The sequence below is a fragment of the Lissotriton helveticus genome, chromosome 7, assembly GCF_964261635.1.
Source record: "Lissotriton helveticus chromosome 7, aLisHel1.1, whole genome shotgun sequence".
NCBI classification, from domain to species: Eukaryota; Metazoa; Chordata; class Amphibia; order Caudata; family Salamandridae; genus Lissotriton; species Lissotriton helveticus.
This window is the reverse complement of record NC_136068.1, coordinates 1,614,957,020-1,614,983,287: the sequence shown is the minus strand read 5'-3', so window position 1 is coordinate 1,614,983,287 and position 26,268 is coordinate 1,614,957,020. Positions and strand designations below refer to the sequence as shown.

The 26,268-nt window shown below is 45.9% G+C and overlaps 1 protein-coding gene across 1 annotated transcript in view; it reads left to right on the top strand.

The window, feature by feature from the left end:
* PRR12 (proline rich 12) overlaps positions 1-26,268 on the top strand; it is a 602,934-nt gene that overhangs the window by 389,492 nt on the left and 187,174 nt on the right. The window contains exon 9 of the mRNA XM_078655282.1: positions 19,162-21,302. Coding sequence (XP_078511408.1) covers positions 19,162-21,302 — 2,141 coding nt within the window. The remainder of the gene's footprint in view (positions 1-19,161; positions 21,303-26,268) is intronic.

Below are 26,268 nucleotides of genomic sequence, written 5' to 3'. Positions count from 1 at the left end.
CTTTGAGCATAGGAAGTGTCTTAACTGTTCTTTCGGAGACAGAGAAAGTGTCGAACAAAAAATCTTCCTCCACCGGGTCAGCATGCATGTCCACATCATGATTTGCAGCTGCCCTCTCTATCAAAGCATTAAATGCTGCTGAATCTTCAGTTGGTGATGTACGTGCACCAAAACCCTGTGGGTCCTGTACCACCTGATGTCCTCCCTGGTCACCAGTGTCGTCATATGAGTCCTGTTGACCATCAGGGTCATTGGCAGCTGGGAAATTGTACTGGTCATATTGGTTATCATCCTCTCCCCCTGATTGGTTGGGGGAAGGTGATGGACTCCTCCTTGGTGGTGGCTGAATAGGTTCAACAAGGGCAGGAATGTCCTGTGCCGCCCTCTTCTTTTTTAGTGGAATGACATAGGATTCCAATGGTTGGGAAGTGATCTTTCTTTTATAGAGGGTCAATTTCCCTGTTTCGGCATCGATGTAATGCTCAGATTGTTCTTCTGAGGTATTCTTCGGCACCGATCTGGGTGCAAACGCCTTTGGTGCCACCTTAGGTGGCAGAGTGTAGAGAAGCTTGGTAGAAGTCTTCGCAGGTGCGTCCACCGGTTTCGGAGCCGACGGCGTGGGAGCCGTTGACGTTAAAGTCTTCTCCCGAATACGTTTGAGGGAGTCGGTGACCTGTTTTGTGAACGAGGCGGAGGGTTTGGTACCCGACGGCCGAGGTTCGTTAGCGTCGGAGGCGCTTGGTGTCGACGAGTGTGCCGCCGCCGAATCTTCAGCTGCAACGGCTCCTGGCTCCGTCGTAGGCTTAGGCGCCGACGCCGTTGCTGCAGACCCGGCATCCGTGTGCCGATGCGTTGTGCCTCCGGCCTTCAGATCGTGGCTCTTAGTTGACCTCGCTTCGACCATGCGTTTACTTGTGGGCGCCGCAGCTGTGTCCGAAGGCGTGTCAACAGCCTTAGTGGAACGTGCCGGAGCGACCGTGCTCGAGGTGTGATGGACAACCTTCTTAGAGGACGGCTCCTTGGCCACCTTCTGCTGCGCTGTCGACTCAACAGTTTTCTTCGACTTCGGAGGGCCGGAGGGCGACGGAGCCGATGAGGGAGCAGGCTTTGAAGTTTTTGTTGGGACGTCGGCCATTTTAGGTGTTGTCGATTCCGAAGGTTTCGATTTCGTTTTTGGCGGGACGTCGGCCATCTTTGGTGTAGTCGATTCCGAAGGTTTCGGTTTCGATGCGCGCAATGGCGGCTCCGCTGGAGTGTCCGTGGCCGGGCCAGAAGGCGGGGCCGGGGATAGCGGTGCAGGGTCGTGGGTAAGGCCGAGTGGCGATCCCGTGACCTGAGCCTGAGTCATGTAACTTTCGGGGCATAGCTCTTCCTCCGAGCTATCTTCCGCGGCCCCATAAACTTCTTCGTCGTCCCCTACCTCCTCGACGTATTCAAGGTCTTGGCCCTGTCCTTCAACCTGTTCCTCGGGATCGGCCTGTACCTCCGTCGACGGGGGTGAAATCTGAAGATGATGGCTACGGCCTTCTTCTGCGGGGTCGTTGAATATGTCGTCGGGTGCTGGAGCCGCTCGCTGGGCCTCAAGGCGCACCGCGCGCCGAAGCTTGAGCGTTTTCTTGGACCTGAACTTAGAGCAGGCCATGCAGTTGTCCTCGTTGTGGTCCGGCGAGAGGCATTTATTACAGACTGGATGCACGTCGATATGTGGATATTTGGATCCACAGACGGGGCAGAACTTGAAAGGACTCCGCTCTATGATAAGTTCGTCGGGGTCTTGCTGCGACGAGAGGGCCTCAATGTTGTAAGAGTCACTCGACTCCACAGAATTCCGGCTCAAAGATGTGGATGATGCTCGAGACCGCACGCAAACAATACCGACGCAGGTAACGAAGGCCTTTTGGCCTTAAGAAGAGACTTTTACGATTCCGACACGGAGACGTCAAAATCACATCCGAACCCAATGGCGGAAAAAAACAATCTGGGGATGGAGTCGATGCCCATGCGCACTGTAGTCCAGGGGAGGAGCCACCTATCTCGTGATACTTCGAAGACTCTTCCAGGACAACAATGTGCAATCATCCGGACCCAACACTAGGCGGCGATCTATGCACTAGATATGAATTTAGCAGCCCACATGCCTCAAACCTTTTATTTAAGTATTAATTATGTTAAAAAATTAAAAGCCATTGTTATTTGTAATAGCAATACATGTAAGTCACGTAAATACAACACATATTGCATTACAAATGCTATAGGTGTTACATTTGCGAAAATTATAACCATTGGCATTGTAAATAACAAAGCTATTAATTTCGCTATTTTCAAAACCAACACATAAATAAAAAATGTGTCATTTACAATCCCAATAGCTCAAACTTTCCTAATGCGAGACCTATTGCATTGCAAATGCTTGTTAACTCTAGCAGTGGTAAAGTGCTACCTGTGAACAGTTGTGATTATGATTGGTGATCCATGATTGGCATATTTAATTTACTGTGTGCCCAGGACTTGTAATTCAAATGCTACGTGTGGGCCTCCAGCCCTGATTGTGCCTCCTACATGAGTAGCCCTGCAAACCTGTTTCAGGCCTACCACTGCAGTGTCTGTGAGTGAGTTTTAAGCTGCCATTTCGACCTGGCAAGTGCACTCACTTACCAGACCTAAACCTTCCCTTTTTCCAATGTCTTCCGGTGGCTCGTCTCAGCCCAGCTCAAATGCAACGAGGACAAGTCAGAGCTGTTATTTTTTGGCAATTTTGCGGCCAATTTTAAGGACCTTATTTGGCCGACTGACTTTGCATGTCCCAGCTCTCTTGGAGGCCCGGTAAAAAACCTGGGGGTTTGGTTTGGATCTTAAGTTTGAAGCTCACTTAAAAAAACTTACTGTGACCTGTTTTGCGACCCTCAAGTCACTCAAAAGGTTCCTTCCGCTGCTTCACAGGGAAGCAAAAGAGACGGTCCTGCGCGCTTTGATTTTATCAAGGCTGGATTATGCCAATGCCCTCTTCAGCGGTCTCCCTAAATATCTCATTAATCGAATGCAGATCATACAGAACGCGGCGGTCCGAATTCTGTTCCATCTCCCGAGAAGAACTAGTGCACATACCCATCTTCGAAAGCTTCACTGGCTCCCGGTGGCCCATCGCTTTGTGTTTAAATCATTGGTCCTGGCCTTTCGAGCCCTGCACCAACAAGGACCACAATATCTGCACAAGAGGTTTACTTTTTATACTCCTCGCCGTGCTCTTCGATCTGCCAATCTCCTTCTGATGTTTACGCCCAAAGTCAGATATGTGAGACTGGGGGGTCAGTCTATTTCTGTCCAAGCAGCGCGGTCCTGGAATGCCCTGCCGTTTTCTTTGCGATCTTCAGCCACACTGTCGGAATTCAAGAAAGGGCTAAAAACCCACCTCTTTAATCTCAGTATTTAGCTTCTTCTCTTCCTTCTGGATTGGCTCTGTTCACTGTTACATATCGCGCCAGGATACTCTGTAGTAGCAGAGCGCGTAATAAAATACTTTATAACATAACATAACATAACATGCAAGGCATCCCTAAGATGAGCCCAAACTAGCCCCATGGTCAGGGTGCAATGTATGTGAAAGGCCGGACATGTTGTTGGGTCTTGTTTTATTCAGATAAAGATTGGTTATTTTTCTAAACGTGTGTGATGTTCTTTTGTAGTGTTTGCACTGTGTTACTGTGTGTTTAAGTACAAATGGTTTACACAATGCCTCTGATGTGAGCCTGACCAATATGTTACCCACCGGGCTAACTTTTAGCTATCCCTGACAGAATGGTGATCGCTCCTCCGTGACTGATATATGGTGGGCATCCTGAATATAATGGTGTGCAGCCTCAGCACAGTGGTGGCCCTGGTTTAATGGTGGGCATTATTAGCATAGGACAGGCATCTTTGGCGTTACGGTGAACACCTATGCCCTCTGATGCTCTGCCTCTGGTATGCTCTAGCGTCACTTACATTCAGATTTGGCTCATTACAGCATAACACTCGAAGCAGAATCTATCCATATGAGCCATTTTTACACAGTAGTACTCTATGAAAATGGTGATGTGATATTTATTCATGTTTTTTTATTGTATTTCAAAAAAGGTTTTCTTCAGGAAAACTTAAGTTTGTCTGCCCAAAATGGAATGGTAAATGGTATATGATAGACAAATATGTGTATTTCCAAAACCTAATATGCTGACAAAAACCAAATATTCCAATTCTAAAACATTTAAATTTGATGACTGAATGATAATTCAAGTTGAGTTGGGAATACATACTGCTGTGATTGTCCTTTGTGTGCTGCAGGCCATATGATGGTTGGAATGTTACTTCATAACTCATGTGGAAGCATTTAATATTGATGAACGTTTGTGTGGGAAAGTGGGTTTCCATTGAAGTACCCCCCCCCCACACTTTTTACCTGGCTTTTGATGCAACTTTGACTATAGAGTACTGGGTCCCTGCTTTCCAGTACATTGGTCACCTATCTCCTGTTATCTTAAGATGAGCTGATTGACTTTCACTCCTCTCATGGAGAATAGTTGTGCAGTTCATGACAGGTCTATTTAGATGTTTCCTGTCAATGATCAGAATTATGCAGCGTAGGAGTTGAATACAGTTCTGCCTATCCACAAAGTCTTCAGATTAACGTTTATCCTTTAGTACATCTGTAGTTGGCAATAACTTCAGCATGACAATCAAGTTAAATGCATACACTGTCGGTAGAGGTGCGTATTCGTGTTACTTTAAGGATAAGGTGGTTCTCAGGACTAATCATTAATCCATCAGCTTTTCATCTAAATCAAAAGATAGGGTTACCAACTTTTTCCCTGAATCCTACCATGGTGGCAGAAGGTCATTGCATTCTCGGGATGTTAAAAGATGTCTGAAATTTTACTTTCAGGGAAAAGTGAGCTTTCAATTACAGAACAGCTTTCGTAACTTTTGGCTATGTTAATAGGAGAGCCATTTTCTAAACAAGGTCTTAAAAAAGGCAGTGCCCTGTATTGTATAGGCGTATAAGACCATTAACTGACAGAGTTCACGCTCATTCTACATTAGGAATGGCAGCTATTTGCGCTTTGTTTGAAGAAAATATAGATGAAGTTCTCTTCTGAAACAGCAGTTGGGCACGCTGTAGTTTTGGAATCATCTGTTCATTAGGGTGAGCATCGTTCTCTCCTATATGGAATTTTGATGAGCTCATCGGATGCCACTACTTCAACCAGGAAATGCCCTAAGTTAACTATAACTTGCGTCCTCGCCATGCACTACGACATCAGTCATGAAATCTTCTATGATATCATTGTAAGATAGGCAATAAAATTATTGATTAGAAAAGTATGCATTGTGGGGGTGAGAGTTATAGTTACCTCAGGGCACGAGTTTCAGTTTCTTGAGAGAAGTTTAACTTTAGGTGCTGAATTTCTATGGTTTTGTGTGTGTAAAATCTGAACCTTACTAGAACATCCCTGTAACCTTTGTTTTTTTGTTAATTTCTAAGTTTTTTAAGATTCTATTCCCTAACTATAATGTTCCTGTCAACTTTGGTTTTTTTCGTGTATGTGTGTGTGTGCGCGTGAGATGCTCTCTAGTAGGTCGCTATAGTTAGAATCTAGTTTCCATAGGGAAAGCTTTTCTTTTGACTTGCCTAGATCTTTGGTACCGTTCATAGAATCCTTAAATTTCCCCCCAAAAAGTGTGCTGGTGAGTCTTGTGCACTTGTGTTTATTATTACAAAATGCTATTGTGTTTCAGTAGAAACCGTGTGATCCGGGAGGTGTGGCTGTAAATACACATCCTTTGAATACTCCTGCCTTCTAGTTTTGGGTCCGGATGTGTGCAAGTTGTTTTCCTTCTAAGAAGTCTTTTAAGTCATGAGGTACAGTGACTTCTCCTGTTGGTGATAATGCACATGGGCATCAAATCAACTTCGTTGTAAGATTATTTTCTTCCCCTGTCTGGTTCGGATATGTGGGCCTGCGCTCAGGTTGAAGGCCATTGTGGGGCTTTTTTTCGGTCCATCCAACACTCTCACCCGTATTGTTTTGATCGCGTTTCCCATTCTGCTTATCGAAGTATAGCTACATCGCTCATGGAGTCGAAATGCTTCAACTATGGCCCCTTTGTGCCTCGCCCTTTGGGGCCTTTTCCTCAGTATCCATCAGGTTTTCCAAAGAATGCCTTACTGGTGATGAAAATATCCTGGACTAACTTACATCAGGTTTGTAATCTTTGTTTGTCACCAGAACACAGAGAGGCGGATTGCGAAGCCTGTTGCTCCTTCTGCTTAAAGAAAACACTGCGAGACCGGTGAGCTCATCGGCTCGAGATGCAGCGTAGAAGCAATAAGGGCATTTCAGACATTTTCAGCTACGAAGATGTCCAAGAACAAGCAGAACACCCTCAGCCATCGGTTGCGGACGAAAAAGCGTTTTCTGTTGAGGGCAGTTCCAGCTCTCACCTCAAGGTCGACCTGGAGATGGAGGAAGTTAAAAACACAGAAACAATTGGACAGAGCTACTAGCCAATTAACTCCTCCAACACCCTTACCACCTCTACAACTTCCACCACCAGGCTCCTCTTCTCCACCACATTTGGTTCGAGAGACACTCTCCTTAGATGTCTTACAATACGGTACAGGTGGGCATGGTGAAGGACACCCCACTTTTGGGACACCATTATACCCAACCCCTGAGATACCTATTATATTGAGCCTCCAGGGGACATGACTCAGACTGATATTAAGTATGTCCGTCCCCTCATGACGACTCAACAGCATATCAGAAGTTAATCAGTAGAGTCCAAAGAGGCTACTCCCTCCCCTTCGAGACTACCCCTCCTTCCATGCCACCTCAGTACCATTGCATGTCGGAGGATCACCTGGCCGTTCTTCAGCAGGGAGTTTTGTCAGTTTTGGCCAAGGGTGCCATTGAGCGCGTTCCTGCCCCAGAAGTAGGCAGTGGTTGCTATTCCTACTACTTTCTGGTACCCAAGAAAGACAAAGGCCTGCGTCCTATCTTGGATCTCACAAACGTCAACTGCCTCCTCCGGAAGGAGAAGTTCAAGATGTTGACGCTCGCTCAGGCCTGGTCTGCCTTCGACCTGGTGACTGGATGGTAGCGTTGGACTTGCAGGACGCTTACTTTCACATCCCCGTACTGCCGGCCCACCGGCGTTACCTGCGGATCACAGTAGGCCACGAGCACTTTCAGTTTACCATGCTCCCCTTTGGCCTTACCTGCGACCCTCTGGTGTTCACAAAAGTGATGGCGGTGGTCGCAGCTTATCTGCGCAGATCAGGGGTTCTAGTCTCCCCTATCTCGATGACTGGCTGTTGAAGGCGGGCTCGCCCCAGGCTGTCGTCTCCCACCTCCACACTACGGCCGACCTCCTGCATTCACTGGGGTTCTCCATCAACGTGCCGAAGTCACACCTGACCCCCTGTCAAAAGCTCCTCTTCATCGGAGCGGTCCTGGACACAACGCAGTTTCAGGTTTATCCTCCCGAACAGCGAGTCCGGGTTATTCGGGCTATGATTCCGATCTTTCAGCCCCTATCCTGGGCTTCAAGCAGGATGACCCTGAGGCTGCTGGGCCTCATGGCCTCCTGCTGGTCAATCATGCCAGGTGCCATATACAGGCTCTGTAGTGGGACCCTAAGTTCCAGTGGGCGCAGCATATGGGGAATCTGTCCGCTTGCATCCAGAGGGCACTGCACGACAATTGCAGTGATGGCTCACAAACCAGGATTGGGTCAATAGCAGATCCCTCTCCCTTCCACAACTGAAACACACAGTGGTGACAGACGCAACACTTCTGGGATGGGGCGACCCCCTGGGAGAGGAGGAGATCAGAGGTCTCTGGTCACCGGCAGAGTCCGGGCTCCACATCAACCTTCTGGAGCGTCCGGCATTCCGTCTTGCACTCAAAGCATTCCTTCCCTCTGTCTGGGGAAGATTAGTGCAGGTGTTCACGGACAACGCCACCGCCATGTGGTACTGCAACAAACAAGGCAGGGTGGGGTTGTGGACCCTATGTCAAGAGGCCCTCCGCCTCTGGACATGGCTGGAACATCAGGGCATATCTGTGGTGGTTCAACACCTGGCAGGTTCACTTAACGCCAAGGCGGACAAACTCGGCATGATGGATCACGAATGGCGTCTTCACCCGGAGGTGGTGCAATGGTTGCTTTCAGCAGTGGGGAGAGCCTTGGTTAGATCTATTCGCCACCGAAGAGAACGCGCAATGTCAGCAATTCTGCGCAATGGTATTTCCAAGGCAGCACTCACTAGGCAACGCTTTTCCTCGCGAGTGGAGTTGCGGTCTTCTATACACCTTTCCGCCTTGCCACTTCTCCCCAGAGTGCTGAAGAAGATCATGCGCGACTGGGCCCAAGTCATTCTTTTGGCTCCGGATTGAGCACGAAGAGTCTGGTATCTCGAGCTGCTCAACATGGCCATCGATCCGCTGATCAGACTGCGATCTTCTGTCGCAGCAGCAGGGAACGGTCCCCCACCCGAACCTGTCCAGCCTCCATTTCCTTGCTTGAAGATTGAGCGGTGGCAGTTGATGTCGTTTGACCCGCCTCCCAAAGTCTGTGATGTAATCTTGGCAGCCAGGAGTCCCTCCACTAAGACGGTATACGCCTGCAGATGGAATAAATTTGTGGCATGGTGCACAGCAAAGGCTGTGGATCCCCTTTCTGCCCCTCTTTCTGAGGTTCTCTTGTTCCTCCTATCTTTGGCCCAGCAGGGCTCTGCTATGGGGACTCTAATGGGCTACCTCTCGACCATTTCAGCCTTCCTCAGGCTCCCTGATCAGCCTTCTGTTTTCAAGTCCCCTGTTGTAAATAGATTTCTTACGGGCATTACTCATCTTTTTCCTCCTGTTCCCTTCGTAATGCCCCAGTGGGACTTGAACTTGGTTCTAACATATCTTATGTAGGCTCCCTTTGAGCCACTACACAACTGTCCCCTCAGACTACTCACTTTGAAAACTGCTTTTCTGGTGGCCATCACCTCTGCACGCAGGGTGAGTGAGCTACAAGCTCTGTCTTCCAAGCCTCCCTTTGTGGCTGTTCATCTGTACAAGGTTGTCCTTAGAACTTGACCTTCCTTTCTTCCCAAGGTGGTTACTTCTTTCGACATTGGCAAAACCATCACTTTTCCCACCGTCTTTCCGCCTCCCCATCATTCGAAAGAGGAAGAGAGGCTTCACTGTCTGGATCCAAAACGTGCACTTTCTTTCTACTTGGATCGTATGATACAATTAAAGGTGGTCTTTGTTGGTTACGTGGGTTACGTGGGCGCTAAGGAAGGTCGGCCGTGCACAAAGGCACCATCTCCAGCTGGGTCATTCTGTGCATCAAAGCCTGCAATTCTTTGGCTAAGAAAGAAGCCTCCTATGGGGATGCGCACCCATTCCACCAGGGCGACGGCAGCTACTACTGCTTTGGGACGAGGAGTCCCCCTAAATGACATCTGTCAGGCATCTACGTGGGCATCGCTGTACACGTTTACAAGACACTACTGCCTGGACAGCCGAGTCCGGAGAGATGACTTCTTTGGCTTTTCTGTTCTTCAGGACTTTCTGGTGTGAACTTGGTTTGCAGACCCACCCCCGCGGTTGGTATTGCTGGGTATCTATTCTAAGGTAAGGAATCTATAACTAACTGTTTCTTTCAGATGAACAAGTTACTTACCTTTGGTAACAATATATCTGTAAGAAACATAGGTTAGTTATAGATTCCTTTCTGCCCCACCCATCCTCCCCGTTCTGCGAACTGACTTCTAGGATTAAGGTCATCCTTTCAGGGCCCTAGTTTTGTGCTCGAGTGATCAGTGTCTTGCATGGCTCTGCACTTCTGGCATGGAAAGTCATGTACAGAACTGACGGCGCACGAGGGCGGCGTCAATGTAGCTACCGCGACATCATCCCGGCGACGACGGACACGGAGTCCGCCGACGTTCCAGATCCAGTCTGACGTCTGGGTGTAATTCTAGGGTAAGGAATCTATAACTAACCTATGTTTCTTACAGATACATCGTTACTGAAGGTAAGTAATTAGTTCTTTAAGTCACAAAGCAATTTTCCCAACTAGTGACGAGGCAACTGCCAGTGTGTTCTACTTAAGTAAAATAGGTGGTAACCCAAAATAAGAGATTTAGGGTGTACAGAACACACAGAAAACAAATCCAGATTATCACTATTCTGTAACCCTCCCAATCCAACCAGTCTAGTGGAAGCCTCTGTACTGGTATGTAAACAATCTCTTCCACATTTGTGTCTTGCAGGTGTAACCTTGTACACTGACTCCGTAACAAAAACTTGTGAAATATTTTTCGCGCCATGGCGGAAAAAAATCCATACAAGGGGTGTATTGTGCAGTAAAATATAGCTTAGATTTTAAAATAGCAGTGGGGCACGCAATATTATAGAATCTGTTAGGGTGAGCCTCATTCTCGACCTTCTACTAGACATATACTTGCATGTATATATGGAATTTTGACTGCTTTAATATATGTGTGTGTATTGCTGTGAATTCTCCAAAAATAAACCACCTGTGTTTATTATTAGAAAATGATGTTGGTGTTTCAGTGAAAACTTGTTGTTCGAGGCATATGAGCTGCAGATTCTACACTTTGCATTAGATCGCCACCTGGTGTTGGGCTCGGATGATTGCATGTTGTTGTCATCTTGGAAGAAGTCTTTGTAGTCACGAGATAGGTGACTCCTCCCTTGGACGATAGTGCGCATGGGCATCGGCTCCATCCTTAGATCGTTTTTTTTCACCACTGGGTTCGGATGCAACTTTTCCGCTCCGTTTCGAAATCTACTTTTCAATGACTTTGACGCGCAAAACTTTCTAAAAACAACTTCAACATCAATATATATAGACTCGACTTCATCAGTTTGATTCCGGTCGTCGGCGCTGTCCGTTTTGCCTACCCACGTGGTGAGGCCTACAACTCATGGAAAGGACACCATTCAAAAAATGCCCCGTGTGTGGAGCAAAATTTCCACGCAGCGACCATCACGAGGTGTGTAACCTGTGTTTATCACCTGAACATGACGATTCGAGCTGCACAGCTTGTGCGTCCTTTCGATCCAAGAAGACCATTCGAGATCCGAGTGCCTGCCGCCGCGACATGCAGAGATCTGCTCCGGGAACCAGTGTATATCTTCGACGAAAGTCCATGTGTCCCCGAGGAAGATTCCGATGATCTCCCAATTGTAGCTAAGGCAGACGACTCCAATGACTCCATACCATCAGGTCATCGCGTGAGTAAGACTGACCCTACCCCAACACCTAAACCAAAGGCTAAGGTCAAAACTCCGCCTTCGGCGCCCAGTCGAGACTGAGACATTGCTTCGAAAGCCCAGCCATTGAGCCCCGTTCCGAAGAAAATATTAAAGCCTTCCGTTAGCTCCATATCGAGCAAACCGCACGTGCCGATATTACCAGCTCCCTCGGCACCGGAACCAAAAGAAGTCCTGGTTCCGAAAAAAACATCGAAACCATCGACTCCTAAAGACAAGACAGCACCGAAACCAATGAAGCTTGTTTCCGACGCTTCCAAGCCGCCCAAAACAGCTTCCAGCCCAAAATCTTCGGTGCCGAAACCTACAAAATCTGCTTCCGATGCCTCCAAGCCCTCGAACCAGGCCTCGACTCCAAAAACAATACCTTTGGTGCCGAAAACTACACCAAAGGACTATACAACAACTCCTAAGGCTAAAGACAAGCAGAAACCAGGCCTGGAGCCGACAAAATCGGCGCCGAAAGCGATTTCTCAAGAAGAAGAGCTTTTTCGACCTGATCCTTTGCAAAAAAGGATATACATTGATCCAGAAACAGGACATGTTTCCACTATGCCACATAGGAAAAGGAAGATAGATACAGCACCTTCAACTCCAGTACCTGTCAAGAAGAATGATTCAGCCACATCACCTATGCACCCTTCTTCTCCTGTACTTCCTCTTTCACCTTCTATTCCTTTTAACATTTCACCTCAAAATTCACCTGTTCATTCACCACAAGATTCTCCACCTCAGTCTTCACCTCCACAGACACTTTCTCAGAATGAAGATGACTATAACATAGGGCATGGGGTAGAACCAGATGAGCCCTTTCCATACCCTAGTGATGTACCAGACTGGGAATATCCAAACCCACAAGATGTACCAGATATCCCTGACCCACATACATATCCATCCAAACCATCTCCTCCTGAAGATAATATTGGGTTTGGACACCTACTTAATAGGGCTGCCATCTATCATAATGTAACAATGCACTCAGATGAGGCAGGGGAAGATTTTTTGTTAGACACTTTTGAACACTCACAAAAATCTGTTCAAATATTACCTATGATTAAAGGGGTCATTAAGCTTGCCCCAGAAGTGTTTAAAGATCCTTTACAAGCTAGGATCATAAACCCAGGAATAGAAAAAAAGCACAGGTCCGCCCCTGGGGATCCTGCTTACATTAAAGGACAGCTAACCTTAGATTCCCTAGTCGTTTCAAACACTAGAAAAAGAGCAAATTCACAGACATCAGGTGAGGCACACCTCCTGATAAGGAATTAAAAATATTAGATGCTTCAGGCAAAAGGATAGCTGCACAAGCTAGCAATACATGGCTTATAGCTAACACACAAGCCCTCCTCGCAAGATATGACAGGGCTCATTATGACCAGTTAGAAACCCTTTTACAGCATCTACCTGACCAATATAAGGCCCAGGCAAATGACCTTATACAAGAGGGTAAGCTTATTTCAAATGCCTCAATCATGTGCGCTCTTGATGAAGCAGACACTGCATCTCGAGCAATAAACACTAGTGTCCTCCTTAGAAGACATGCGTGGCTACGCATTTCAGGGTTTAAGCAAGAAGTGCAAACAACCATCTTAAATCAACCATTCAACCAACAACAATTGTTTGTCCAGAGGTAGACCTAGCACTTGAAAAAATGAAAAAAGACACTGATACTGCAAATTCTATGGGAGCTCTCCAGTCCACTCAACCAAGAGGCTCCTTTCGTCATTCCTTTTACAGAGGAGGCTCCAAACAAACTGGAGCAGACAATTCAACTTCCTTTAAAAACAATACGCAAACATCCTCCAATAGACGATATTTTAGAGGAGGTTAAAGAGGTAATAACAATAAGGGAAGAGGTTGAGGTAATAACAACAATCAATCCTCTTCCACCACTAAAAAGTGACTTCCTTCAGCACCCCCAATAGCATACCACTCCTGTAGGGCGGAGATTAATACAGTTCCTACCTGTCTGGAATTCCATCACAACAGACAAGTGGGTAAAACAGATTATCCAGTATGGTTACTGCCTAGAGCTTACAGCTACCCCTCCAAATATACCACCCAGACAGCGTCCAATGTCCACAGAACATCTAACGCTGCTCCAACAAGAGGTTCTCTCATTGCTGCAAAAAGATGCAATAGAGTTAGTTCTATTGCAACATCAAGGAACAGGGGAATACTCACTCTACTTCCTAATCCCCAAAAAGGATGGGACACTGAGGCAAATTCTAGACTTAAGGCCTCTCAATCTGTATATACACTCAGATCATTTTCACATGATCACTTTACAAGTGCTCCCAACAAGGCGATTTCCTCACTATACTAGACCTCAAAGACGCCTACTTTCACATTCCCATACATCCTTCTCACAGGAAGTATCTCAGGTTTGTGCTAGAAGGACAACACTATCAATTCAAAGTCCTTCCATTTGGGGTCACAACCGCACCACGAGTGTTCACAAAGTGCCTAGCAGTGGTAGCAGCACATCTCAGAAGACAACATATCCATGTCTTCCCATACTTGGATGATTGGCTCATAAAAGCCAAGTCATTCAACCAGTGTGTTCAACACACATCTCAAACAATTCAGAAACTGTACAACTTGGGGTTTACAATAAACCACTCCAAGTCACATCTACAGCCCTCTCATTAACATCAATACCTATGGGATACCATAAACACCAATACAGCTCTAGCTTATCCCAGTCCAGCCAGGATACAGAGCATTCAAGCCTTAGTTACAAAGTTTCAAAACCAACACTCTCTACCAGCCAGAGTGTTCATGCAATTAATAGGCATGATGGCATCTTGCATTTTTATTGTACCATATGCAAAACTGCAAATGCGCCCATTGCAGGAATGTCTAGCACATCAGTGGAATCAGGCACAAGGACAACTGACAGACCTGGTGTTGGTGGACAGCCGCACACTTCGCTCTCTGCAGTGGTGGAACACCAAAAATGTGTCCAAAGAGCGCCCGTTCCTCGAGCCTGTTCCACAGATAGTACTGACAACGGACGCATCCCTGACAGGATGGGGAGCACATCTGCTCCACCACACAACTCGGGGAAGATGGACCGCTCAACAAAAGGTGCATCACATCAATCACCTAGAGTTGCTCGCAATTTTCCTAGCACTAAAGTCCTTCCAAGTGCACATACAGAACAAAGCTGTCTTAATCCGGACGGACAACATGACAGCCATGTACTACATACAAAAACAAGGAGGCACACATTCTCTGCAGCTGTCCCAGCTCACACAAAACATTTGGAGATGGGCCATTCCACAAAAGATATATCTGCTTGCAGAACACCTTCCAGGAGTTCACAATCAGATAGTCGATCTGTTAAGTCGACAGACACAACAGATTCACGAATGGGAACTACATCTGCAAGTTCTTCAACCATTCTTTCACAAAAGGGGTCATCCAGACATAGACCTGTTTGCCACACACGAAAACGTAAAAAAGCCCAACCTTCGCCGCCAGGTTTCCACACCCGCTGTCCAAGGGCAATGCGATATGGATGAACTGGTCAGGCAAATTTGCGTACGCTTTTCCGCCAATCCAACTAATACCACTAGTAGTACGCAAGCTCAGACAACAGTCTCTCAAACTCATCCTGGTAGCTCCCAAATGGGCACGCCAACCGTGGTTCACCACACTGCTGGAACTCTCTCTAGTTCCAAACCAAAAACTGTCTCTGACACCATCCATGCTAACGCAGAACCATGGAGACATCAGGCATCCAGATCCAAGTCAACTGAATCTGGCGATCTGGCTCCTGAAGTCTTAGAGTTTGGATACCTTAACCTGCCACCAGACTGTATGAATATCATTAAAGAAGCTAGAAGACCTACTACTAGAGCTTGCTATGCGTCTAAATGGAAAAGATTTGCCATTTACTGCACTAATAATCAAATTGATCCTTTAGATGCTTCCATCCAAAATATTATCTGTTACCGTCTCCATTTACAAAGATGTAATCTGGCATATTCATCTATACGTTTACATCTTGCAGCCATTGCGGCACACCTACAAAACAGACAACATATGTCGTTGTTTAGAGTACCAGCAATAAAAGCTTTTATGGAAGGATTAAAAATAATTATTCCTCCTAGGTTACCACCCTCTCCAGTGCGGAACCTAAACATTGTTCTTACCAGGCTCATGGGGCCCCCTTTTGAACGTTTACATAAATGTGAACTGCAATTTCTCACATGGAAAACAGCTTTCCTCATTGCTATTACCTTTATTAGGAGAGTAAGTGAGATTCAAGCTTTCACTATACATGAACTATTTTTACAATTACACCGTAACAAAGTGGTTCTAAGGACTAATCCTACATTCCTTCCTAAAGTAATTACTCCTTTTCATCTAAACCAATCTGTAGCGTTACCAGTGTTTTTCCAAAACCCAGACTCTGTAGCAGAGAGAGCTCTACACACACTAGATGTCAAAAGAGCTCTTCTCTATTATATCGATTGGACCAAATCCTTTCGCAAAACAAAGCAACTATTTGTAGCTTTCTCTCCACCACATGAAGGAAACCCCATTTCTAAATCAGGAATTGCAAGGTGGATTGTTAAATGTATACAAATATGCTACCACAAGGCAAAACGCACATTAACAGTTCCTCCTAGAGCGCACTTCACACGCAAACTAGGAGCCTCCATGGCTTTCTTAGGGAACATTCCCCTAGAAGACATCTGCAAGGCAGCAACATGGTCTACAACACACACCTTCACTAAACACTATTGTGTTGATGTGCAAGCTAAGCAGCAAGCTGCAGTAGGCCAAGTTGTCCTCAAAACTCTCTTTCAAACTACTGCAACGGATACAGGTGACCACCGCTAGGGGAGACACTGCTGCACAATCGATGCAAAGTGTAGAATCTGCAGCTCATATGCCTCGAACTGAAAATGCTACTTACCAGTATGCATCTGTTCTTGGCATGTAGAGCTGCAGATTTCTACACGCCCTCCCGCCTCCCCGTGACCTGTATCTGTTCCAGTTTTATCTTAATTAGATATACACGCATTGGCATCCCTTCTTTATTTCTACTAACTCCATCATTTCCCATCATGGCAGAAAACAATCTAAGGATGGAGCCAATGCCCATGCGCGCTAACGTCCAAGGGAGGAGTCACCTATCTCGTGACTACAAATACTTCTTCCAAGACGACGACAACATGCAATCATCCGAGCCAAACACCAGGTGGTGATCTAATGCAAAGTGTAGAAATCTGCAGCTCTACATTCCAAGAACAGATGCATACTGGTAAGTAGCATTTTCCTTATACCGTTTGGGCCAGCAGCAGCCTGGCAAGCTCGGCGCAAGACATTACTGGAGATTCCATTCATTAAAAATGATTAATACATTTGAAACTCTACAACTCAGTGGTCTCACTGAGTTTATTCTTTTGCTCGTCAACCCTAGTGCAGGTGGTAGGTAAACCCCATTGGTGTTGTAGCATTCCTACGTGTCCAAACGGGGGGAGAAAGAGCTTGGCTTAGAAATATCTGAGGGATCCAGAGTTAAGATATGGGCGAGAGAAGCTACTTTGCCAATTTACTCCGAATGCAAGAAAAATGTATATAAGTCCCTTGTGCTGTGGTTCCTCGCACCTGTGTGCCTAAGAGCAAAATGTTGATCCTCCAAGGTTTGTTGTAAGGGCTTCAGACTGGCTGATATAATGCTTCACAAGTGCTGGTCTTGTAGGATTATAGAGTTGTTTTGGAAATAAATATTGTTGTGTCTCAACAATATAGAATAGAGTTCTAACTAAATCTTCTGATGCTGCTGTTGGTAGACGCAAGGATTCCACCAACTATCCTCTCAAAACACAAACTCCTGCCTTGTATGATATTGGTGGCTAGGTTCATCACTATGCATACTTCGCATACACACACCCCTCCCCCCAACTGACAGCAATGTGTGGTGGGCCAAAAATTGTCTATATGTGCTTAGCTCTGGTTGAGAATACGATGTGCAGATTTAAGGTACATGTATATTGAGGGATCGAAGTTCCAACATGAATTGAATTGAATTGAATTGAAAATCATTTGTATCGCGCAAACCAAAACCCTAAGGTGTCAGGGCGCCTAAAAGTAAATCAAAAAGATGGCAAGTCAAACTACACATATGCGAGCGCAAAAAGACGAGTCTTCAGGGCCTTTCTAAAAAGCTGCAGGGTGGGGAGGGACCTCAATTCCATAGGAAGAACATTCCAACACTTGGGTGCCAGATTGGAAAAGGCTTTACCTCCCCATCTGGTTTTCCGGATACGCAGGACCAATAGGAGAGCCTTGTTAGAGGAACGTAGGTTCCTACAAGGATTATAACAGGACAGGATGGAACCGATTCCTATAAGGCTGTTTCTTGCTAAAGCCCTATAGATCAAACACAGGGTTTTAAACAGAATACGATCCTCCATGGGGAGCCAATGAAGCTGTTTCCTAGCCAGTGTGGCCGAGGTGCCCCGTGGTAGATCCAGAGCGAACCTAGCCGCTGCATTCTGGACCACCTGCAAGCGCTGCAGCAGGCTTTTGTTCAGTCCCGCATACAGCGCATTGCAGTAATCCAGGCGAGAACCCACTAAAGCCACTGCCAGCTGTTTCCTAGCCTGCTGCGAAAGGTAGTGCTTAATCCTCCTCAGTATGCGTAGAACGCCCCAGCAGGTAGCAATAGTCCTATTTACCTGTTGACACATACTGAGGGAAGGATCAATCATCACCCCAAGATTTTTAGCAGATGCCGCAGGAACGGGACATGCTCCAAGTGAATCCGGCCACCATTCCGCTGACCATACCTCCTCCTTGCCTCCAAACACCATCACCTCAGTCTTCTCCCCATTCAGTTTCAGCGAATTGTGAATCATCCACTGTCCGACCGCCTCCATGCAAGATCTAAAATTGGAGGCGGTCGAGGTAACTGACTGGGAGAGAGACACGAGGATCTGGGTGTCATCCGCATAGGAGACTACCTCCATCCCAAAAGATCTAATTAGTCTGGCAAGGGGGGTCACATAGATGTTAAAAAGGGTCGGACTAAGCGCCGACCCCTGAAGGACCCCACATTGCACAGACAGGGATGGAGATAGAAACCTACCCTGCTTCACTCTTTGCTCGCGCTTGTGGAGGAAAGAGGTGAGTAGAGCCAATGCCTCCCCCTGAACCCCGATCTCCCTCAGGCGAGATGTTAGCACTGAGGGAGAAAGGGTATCGAAGGCGGCAGTAAGGTCTAAAAGGAACAGGAGGGAGGTCTGTCCCCCATCCACACACATACGGATATTATCTAGTACTATGGTGAGGGCAGACTCTGTACTATGTTCCCTCCTGAATCCATGCTGGGAAGGATCCAAACAGCCAGAATTTTCCACGAAGGCGGCAAGATGTTTATTCAGATGGATTTCCAACATCTTCGCGGGGCTGGGAGCAGTGAGATGGGACGGAAATTCTTTAGTACCCCAGGGTCAAGAGAGGGTTTCTTAAGTAGAGGTCTTACATGTAGTTAGGGAACTGATGTCTGATATGCTGTATAAAATTGGGGTGTGTCAGATGAGTTCTTTCAGACAACTAATCCACAAGGTACTATATCTATTATAAAGAGTTTGTGATTTTTTTACTTTCTTTGTTATTGCACAAGTTCTTGTCGCTGTTTCAATAGATACGATTATATATTCATATGGACTTTGCCTACTACGCTCCTCCTATGCTACACCGTGGAACTCTGCATCAACTGCAATTAAAATACATTTGCTGAAAATGTTACCCAAGAACCTTTTTCAACAAAGCACTGAAATGTCTTATTTCCTTCTCTCCTTTCTAGAAGACAGACCCTGCCCAAGACTCCTTGCAGCAAAAGTTTACTTTTAACAAAACCAGAGAAAATAGAAAAACCTGAGAGGTTGGAGAGGGCAGAGAGGCTTGACAAAGTGGACACTGTTGCAAAAGCTGAAATGGTACCCAAGGCTGAAATGGTCGTGAAGAGCGAAATGGTGGTGAAAGGTGAAATAGTCGCGACGGGTGAAATGGTGGTGAAGGGGGAAATAGTGGCGAAAGCTGAAATGGTCGCAAAAGCTGAAAATGTGACTCAAGCTGAAATGTTAGCAAAACCTGCAATTGTATCAAAAGCTGACATGGCAGCAAACACTGAATTTGTGGCAAACACTGACGTGGCAGCAAAAGCTGAAATTGTGACAAAAACTGACATGGCAGCAAAAGCTGAATTTGTGACAAAAGCTGAAATAGTAGAAACAGCCAAAATGAATGGCACGCCGGGTATATCGTGTGAAGCAGAGACGTCTCCAAAAGGAGAAATGGTTGGAAAGATAGAAACGGTTGAACCATCTGAACAAATGGACATTCTGGAAGAAGTAGATGCAGTGGATCAGGTGGACAAAGTGGAAAAAGCAGACACAGTGATGGGCACAAGGGAGAAAATGGACGCAATAGAAACAATGGACAGAATAGAAAAAATGGACACAACAGAAACAATTGACACAACGGAAAAAATTATCACAATAGAAAAAATGGACACAACAGAAAAAATGGACACAATGGAAAAAGTGGACACAATTGAGAATGTTGACATGGTGGAAGAAATAAATACATTGGAAAGGTCTTTGAAGGAAAGAAAAGTGCACAAGGGTGAAAGGCACTCAAAGGCAAATAAACTGGACAGGGTCGAAAAAGCACAAAAGTGTAAAAAAGCAGATAAGGGTGAAAGGCCTCCAAAGTCAAGTAAAGCAGACAGAGTTGATAGGCCACCAAAGATAGATAAAATTGAGAAGGTGCATAAACATCCAAAACTTCATAAAGTAGAAAAGGGTGAGCGACAGCTCAGGGCTGAACAAATGGAGGAGGTTGACACTCCACCTGTGTTGGATAAAGTGGATTCAGTTGAAACGCCATCAAAGTTGACCAAAGTTGAGGTAGTTGAAATGGCACCCCCGGCAGTTATGTTGGAGACAGTAGAAAAACTACCCATGGCAGAAAAAGTAGAAAGACCACCCAAGGCACATAAAGCTGCAAAGGCTGAAAGGCCACCCAAGTCTAGTAAAGCTGAGAGATTGGAAAGACAGTTAAAAGCTGATAGACTAGAAAAATCTGAAAGACCACCAAAGCCAGACAAAGTAGACAAGGTTGAAAGATCACTGAAACTAGATAAACTAGAGAAGGGGGAAAGGCCACCAAAAGGAGATAAAGTAGAGAGGGTTGAAAAACTCCTCAAAGCAGAGAAGATAGAAAAAATGCTGAAGTCTGATAAAGTAGAAAAGATTGAAAAGCCACCAAGAGCAGATAGAATAGAAAAAGTTCCAAAACATCCAAAGACCGATAAAGTAGAAAAGGCTGATAGGCCATCAAAGCCAAATAAAGTAGAGAAGGCTGAAAGAGTGCCAAGGGCAGATCGAGTAGAGAAGGCTGAAAGAGTACCTAAGCCCGAAGAAGTGGAGAAGGCTGAGAGTTTTCCTTTGGCACCTACTCTAGAGAAGGTAGAACATTCTGTGATGGCAAACACAGTGGAAAGGTTTGAGGCACCCATAAAAGCAGAGAAAATGGAAAAAAATGAAAAACATCCTAGAGTAGATAAAGTGGAAAAGTCAGGTCGAACAGAGAAGGTGGAAAGATCTCCTAGAGCAGAGAAATCATCAAAAGCAGAGAAGCTTGAGAAGCCAGAAAGACTTGTAAAGGCAGATAAGATGGAAAGGCTAGAAAGATCTGCTAAACCAGAGAGAGTATTACGTGCTGAAAAGACTGAAAAACAGCCAAAGGCTGAAAAAGCTGAAAAGCTAAATAAGATGGAGAAACCTGCGCGAATAGAGTCATTGCCCAAATCTGCGACAAAATCCAAACAAAAGCAGTCCAAGATCAAGGCGGAACCACCACCTAAGAAACGAAAAAAGTGGTTGAAAGAAGTAGCATCTTCATCTGACTCGGATTCTTCCCCTGATCAGCAAAGTGAGGATGGTAAGTCTTTGCTTTCGGCTCTCTTTCTTGTAAATATGTAATGCACTCATTTTGTGAGAATATTGTGTAGCTAGTACCTTATGATTCTGAAAACAACCCGGGTGTCTGACATAAACTACCAAGTAGGCAAATCTTGCCTGCAGATTTATTTCTATGTGTTGTAGAGTTTTACATATACAATTCAGCATCCTAACTACTATTATTGTACAGTGGCTGTATCTCAGGATACCACTTTTTTTATTAGAATGATAAGTTGTGAAATATAGAATGAGCTGAAACGAGCCAATCAGTTGTATGAAATTCTGAAATAATGTATTTAATGAATTTAATGACATTGTTGTATATGAACTTTTTCCCATGAACCTGTTCTTTGACATTTTCCAACTGATTTTCATCTCCAGGATGGTGAAACCCTACTGGCAAATTTACTTTATGTTGTATTAATCCCTACAGGGCCTTTTTATTGAATCACATATACCCCTTACTTGGCTTTTTTGCCATATGAGGGGAACTGCCCCATACTCAACTTCCCCACTTTCCTGTAGAAAAGTGTCTCTCTTTTCTTTCCCCTGCCCTATATCCCTTTACCCAACCCTTTTCCAATCTACTGTTTTTGCACATTTCTAACAAAGCAGATGTTCTGGTTGGTGACTCTACAAGTGGTTACTTGCGTCTGTAAACTTACAAAATACTTACTTTCATGACCAAATATAAATGGAATGCTGTCAATACCTAAGTTTCATGTTACTATCAGCAGTATCAATTCAAAGCTCTACCTTTCAATCCTAAATTGGTGCCCCTTAATAACCCAAAATTCAAGTTTTAGGGAACTGGATAACTTAGTTCATGTAACTCCTAGTCTGAAACAGGCGCTGTGGCGATGGCATATCAGCAACTGACCGTTCAAAGGTGTAGTGTTACATCAACAATAAGTACAATTCTTCTTGACCCAGAATCAGTTATAACAAGATTAGACAGAGCATTTTCAGGAGCTGTGACTGAGTGACCTCTGGGCACATGAAAATAGGCTATTGGACAAACGTTCCGAAACTCTAGGCAGTGAGATCAAAGATTCACGACACAATACTTAGAGTTTGGACATTTGAACTTGCGCAAAGAACAATGGAAATACTAAAGGAGGCAAGAAAAAAGGCCACAAGACAATGCTACGCAGCTAATTGGAAATGGTACACCATATGGTGTACAGAAAACAATATAACATAACCATTTTAGAAAGAGGGTCCAAGGGTAGGTTTAGAGACCACATGCAATCACATACCCCAAACAACAGTTAATACACAAAAAGGTGATTGTGGGTCTAAGAAACAAATGTTTAAATGAGCCTGCCTGTCAACAGAACATAGACAATGGAGGAAAAAAGAAGAAGATACAGTTAAGTACCACCGGATATCCCCACGATTGTGAAGGTACCCATCAGTTTTCGATCGGTTCCGCCCTGTTCATCATTTGGGACTCCTCACACCGAGGAGAGTGGACTTACAACCACCTGATGTCAAAAATAGTGGTTGCCCTAATGTGTCATTTGATGTAAGGCTGATAACCGTGATAACTGAGTAGAAGCAGTACATAAAAATAATAATTGTAATGGTGTGATAAAGGAAATGAAGGAATATAAAATTGGAGAGCAGGGAGAGAAAAAAACTGTTCGAGGCATATGGGCTGCAGATGGTACATTTATGAATAGATCGCCATCTGGTGTTGGGCTCGGATGATTGCACTTTGTTTTTCTTCTGGAGAAGTCTTTGTCGTCATAGGTGACTCCTCCTCTCGGTGTTAGTGCGCATGGGCATCGGCTCCATCCTTAGATTGTTTTTTTCCGCCATCGGGTTCGGATGAGGATCGAAGCGCTCCGGACCGACTTCAACAAAGAAGGTTATAACCGGCGCGTATTCCTTTCCAAATCGACGGTATCGTTATCGAACGCGACTTCACTCCATACCGACGCGGTTCGAAGGACGACGACTACGAGAAACTCGACGTAGTCCAGCCCGGGGTCCATGGAAAGGACTCCATTCAAAAAATGTCCAACGTGTGGTGCTAAGTTCCCACACAAGGACCTACACGAAGTGTGCAACCTCTGCTTGTCCCCTGAACACGAATCCAGGGACTGTGAGGCCTGTGCAGCGTTCTCGTCAAAGTCGACGATTAGAAACCGTCGAGCCCGAAGACACGAGGTATCGAGAATGCAGTCACAAGCAATCCCGGAGCTGTTCGAGGACCAGCACCCAGAAGAGGAGGAAGAAGAGGCCGACGAGGCGGGGTCAGAAGCGGACGAGTCCGACGTCGAGGAAATCGACGTCCAACAAACCGTGAGTGACGACGTCCCTTTACCGAAAAACAGACCCCGCACGGTGTCGACCCCGCCCTCGAGCCCGGTCAGACAACCGAAAAAAGTTTCCAACGCCCCGCCTTCGAGCCCGGCAACGAAACAGAAACCGAAACACTCGGTCCCCCATCATAGTGGTTCCGGTTCCGATAAACCGACCACATCGACACCGAAGCACCAGGTCAAGGAAAGCTCGAAGTCGAAGCAGTCCATGTCGACACCGAAGCACGCTTCGGCGCCGAAAACACCCTCGACACCGGGGACATCTTCGATACCGAAGAAGTCGGATCCGAACAAAACTTCGGCACCGAAAATACAAATGGACATTTCAAAGAAAAAACACCTTTCGGAACCGAAAACTGCGGTACCGACACAGGAACACGGAACGGATCCTAAACAAAAGACTTTGTTTATTGACCCAAAGACTGGCAAGGTAGTCACAGAACTACCTAAAAAGAGGAAACATGAACATTTGGACGACAAGGCTCATCCAAAGAAGAGAACAATGGGGACGAATACAACTCCTCCCCCTTCTCCCAAACCTCACACACCATCTTCGCCTCTTCCTCACAATAGGCCAGATATTCCTCCCACACGTCCATCTACACCTACAACAGATGGAGAGAGTGACACAGGGGAGGGGGGACACCCTGGGGATGATGAGGACACAATCCCAGAGGAGGCAGACCCATGGGAGGAGTATAATGTGGGATCAGGTAATGATACCGACCTTGAGTCATATCCCTCAAAACCTTCACCTCCTGATGACAATACTGGGTTTGCACAACTCATTACTAGAGCAGCAACATTTCATAAGGTAGACCTACATACAGAACCTCTAGTACAGGACTTCTTATTAGAGACACTACCTACTGCACAAAAAACATCAGGAACACTACCAATGCTAAAAGGCCTTCTCAGTCATACATCAGAGATATTCAAAGACCCAGTGAGGGCTAGGGTATTGAACCCAAGAATTGATAAAAAATATAGGGCAGCTCCAAAAGACCCAATATACATTAAGGGACAAATTCCTCTAGACTCACTAGTGGTCACAAACGCTCGCAAGAGAGCAAACTCTTTATCTACAGGAGAAGCGCCACCTCCTGACAAAGAGTCTAAACTAATAGATGCCTCTGGCAAGAGAGTAGCATCTCAAGTGGCAAACAGTTGGCGCATAGCTAATACGCAAGCACTACTTGCAAGGTATGACAGAGCGCATTATGATGAGTTAGAAACACTCATCAAACATCTCCCTAAAGAACATCAAAAGAGAGCTGATCAACTTATACAAGAAGGGAAGTTAATTACTAACACTTCAATAAAGTGCGCCCTAGACGCGGCAGAAACTGCGGCAAGGTCGACAAATACAAGCATCATGTTAAGGAGACATGCATGGCTCAGAGTGTCAGGATTCAAACAAGAGGTACAAACCTCGTTACTTAACCAACCTTTTGATGGGAAAACACTTTTTGGCACAGGGACAGATGAGGCCCTAGAAAAAATGAAAAAGGATACAGAAACGGCTAAATCAATGGGAGCATTGCAACAGCCGACACAAAGAGGTTCCTTTCGTAGATCCACCTATAGAGGAGGATCCAAAAGTACAGGTACAAACCAACAGCAAACCTCTTTTACACCTACATCACCCAGAGGTAATTCTAGAGGTGGATACAGGGGTAACAACAACAAGGGTAGAGGTCGCGGAAACAACAACAACCGCAACTCTCCAACCCCAAAACAGTGACTTCATAGAGCTTCCCCCAGACCATATAACACCGGTAGGGGGACGCCTATCACAGTTCCTACCGGTCTGGGAAAACATCACATCAGACAAGTGGGTAAGACAAATTATCCAACATGGTTATTGCCTAGAACTCACAGCTACCCCACCAAACATCCCCCCCAAACAGCGTCCAATGAAACAAGATCACCTGACACTGTTAAAACAGGAAGTAATATCACTGCTAGAAAAGCATGCCATAGAGAAGGTTCCACAGCACCAACAGGGAACAGGAGTATACTCCCTATACTTCCTAATCCCCAAAAAGGACGGGTCTCTAAGGCCAATACTGGACCTAAGACCTCTCAACGCATACATAAATTCGGAACATTTCCACATGGTCACGCTCCAACAAGTACTTCCTTTACTGAAGAAAGGGGACTTTCTTTCTACACTGGATCTAAAAGACGCTTACTTTCATATCCCTATTCACAAAGCCCACAGGAAATACCTCAGGTTTGTGGTAGAAGGACAACATTATCAGTTCAAAGTCAATCAATCAATCAATCAGGTCATTTGTATAGCGCACTACTCACCCGTAGGGTCTCAAGGCGCTGGGGGGGGGGGGTGCCGCTACTGCTCGAACAGCCAGGTCTTGAGCTTCTTCCTGAAGGAGAGGTGGTCTTGGGTCAGGCGCAGATTGGTCGGAAGTGAGTTCCAGGTCTTGGCGGCCAGGTAGGAGAAGGATCTTCCTCCTGTTGTCGCTCTTCGGATGCGGGGGACGGCGGCGAGGGCGTGGTTGGTTGATCTGAGGAGGCGCTTGGGAGTGTAGAAGTTGATCCGGTTGTTGAGGTAGCTCGGGCCTTGGTCGTGTAGGGCTTTGTGCGCGTGGGTGA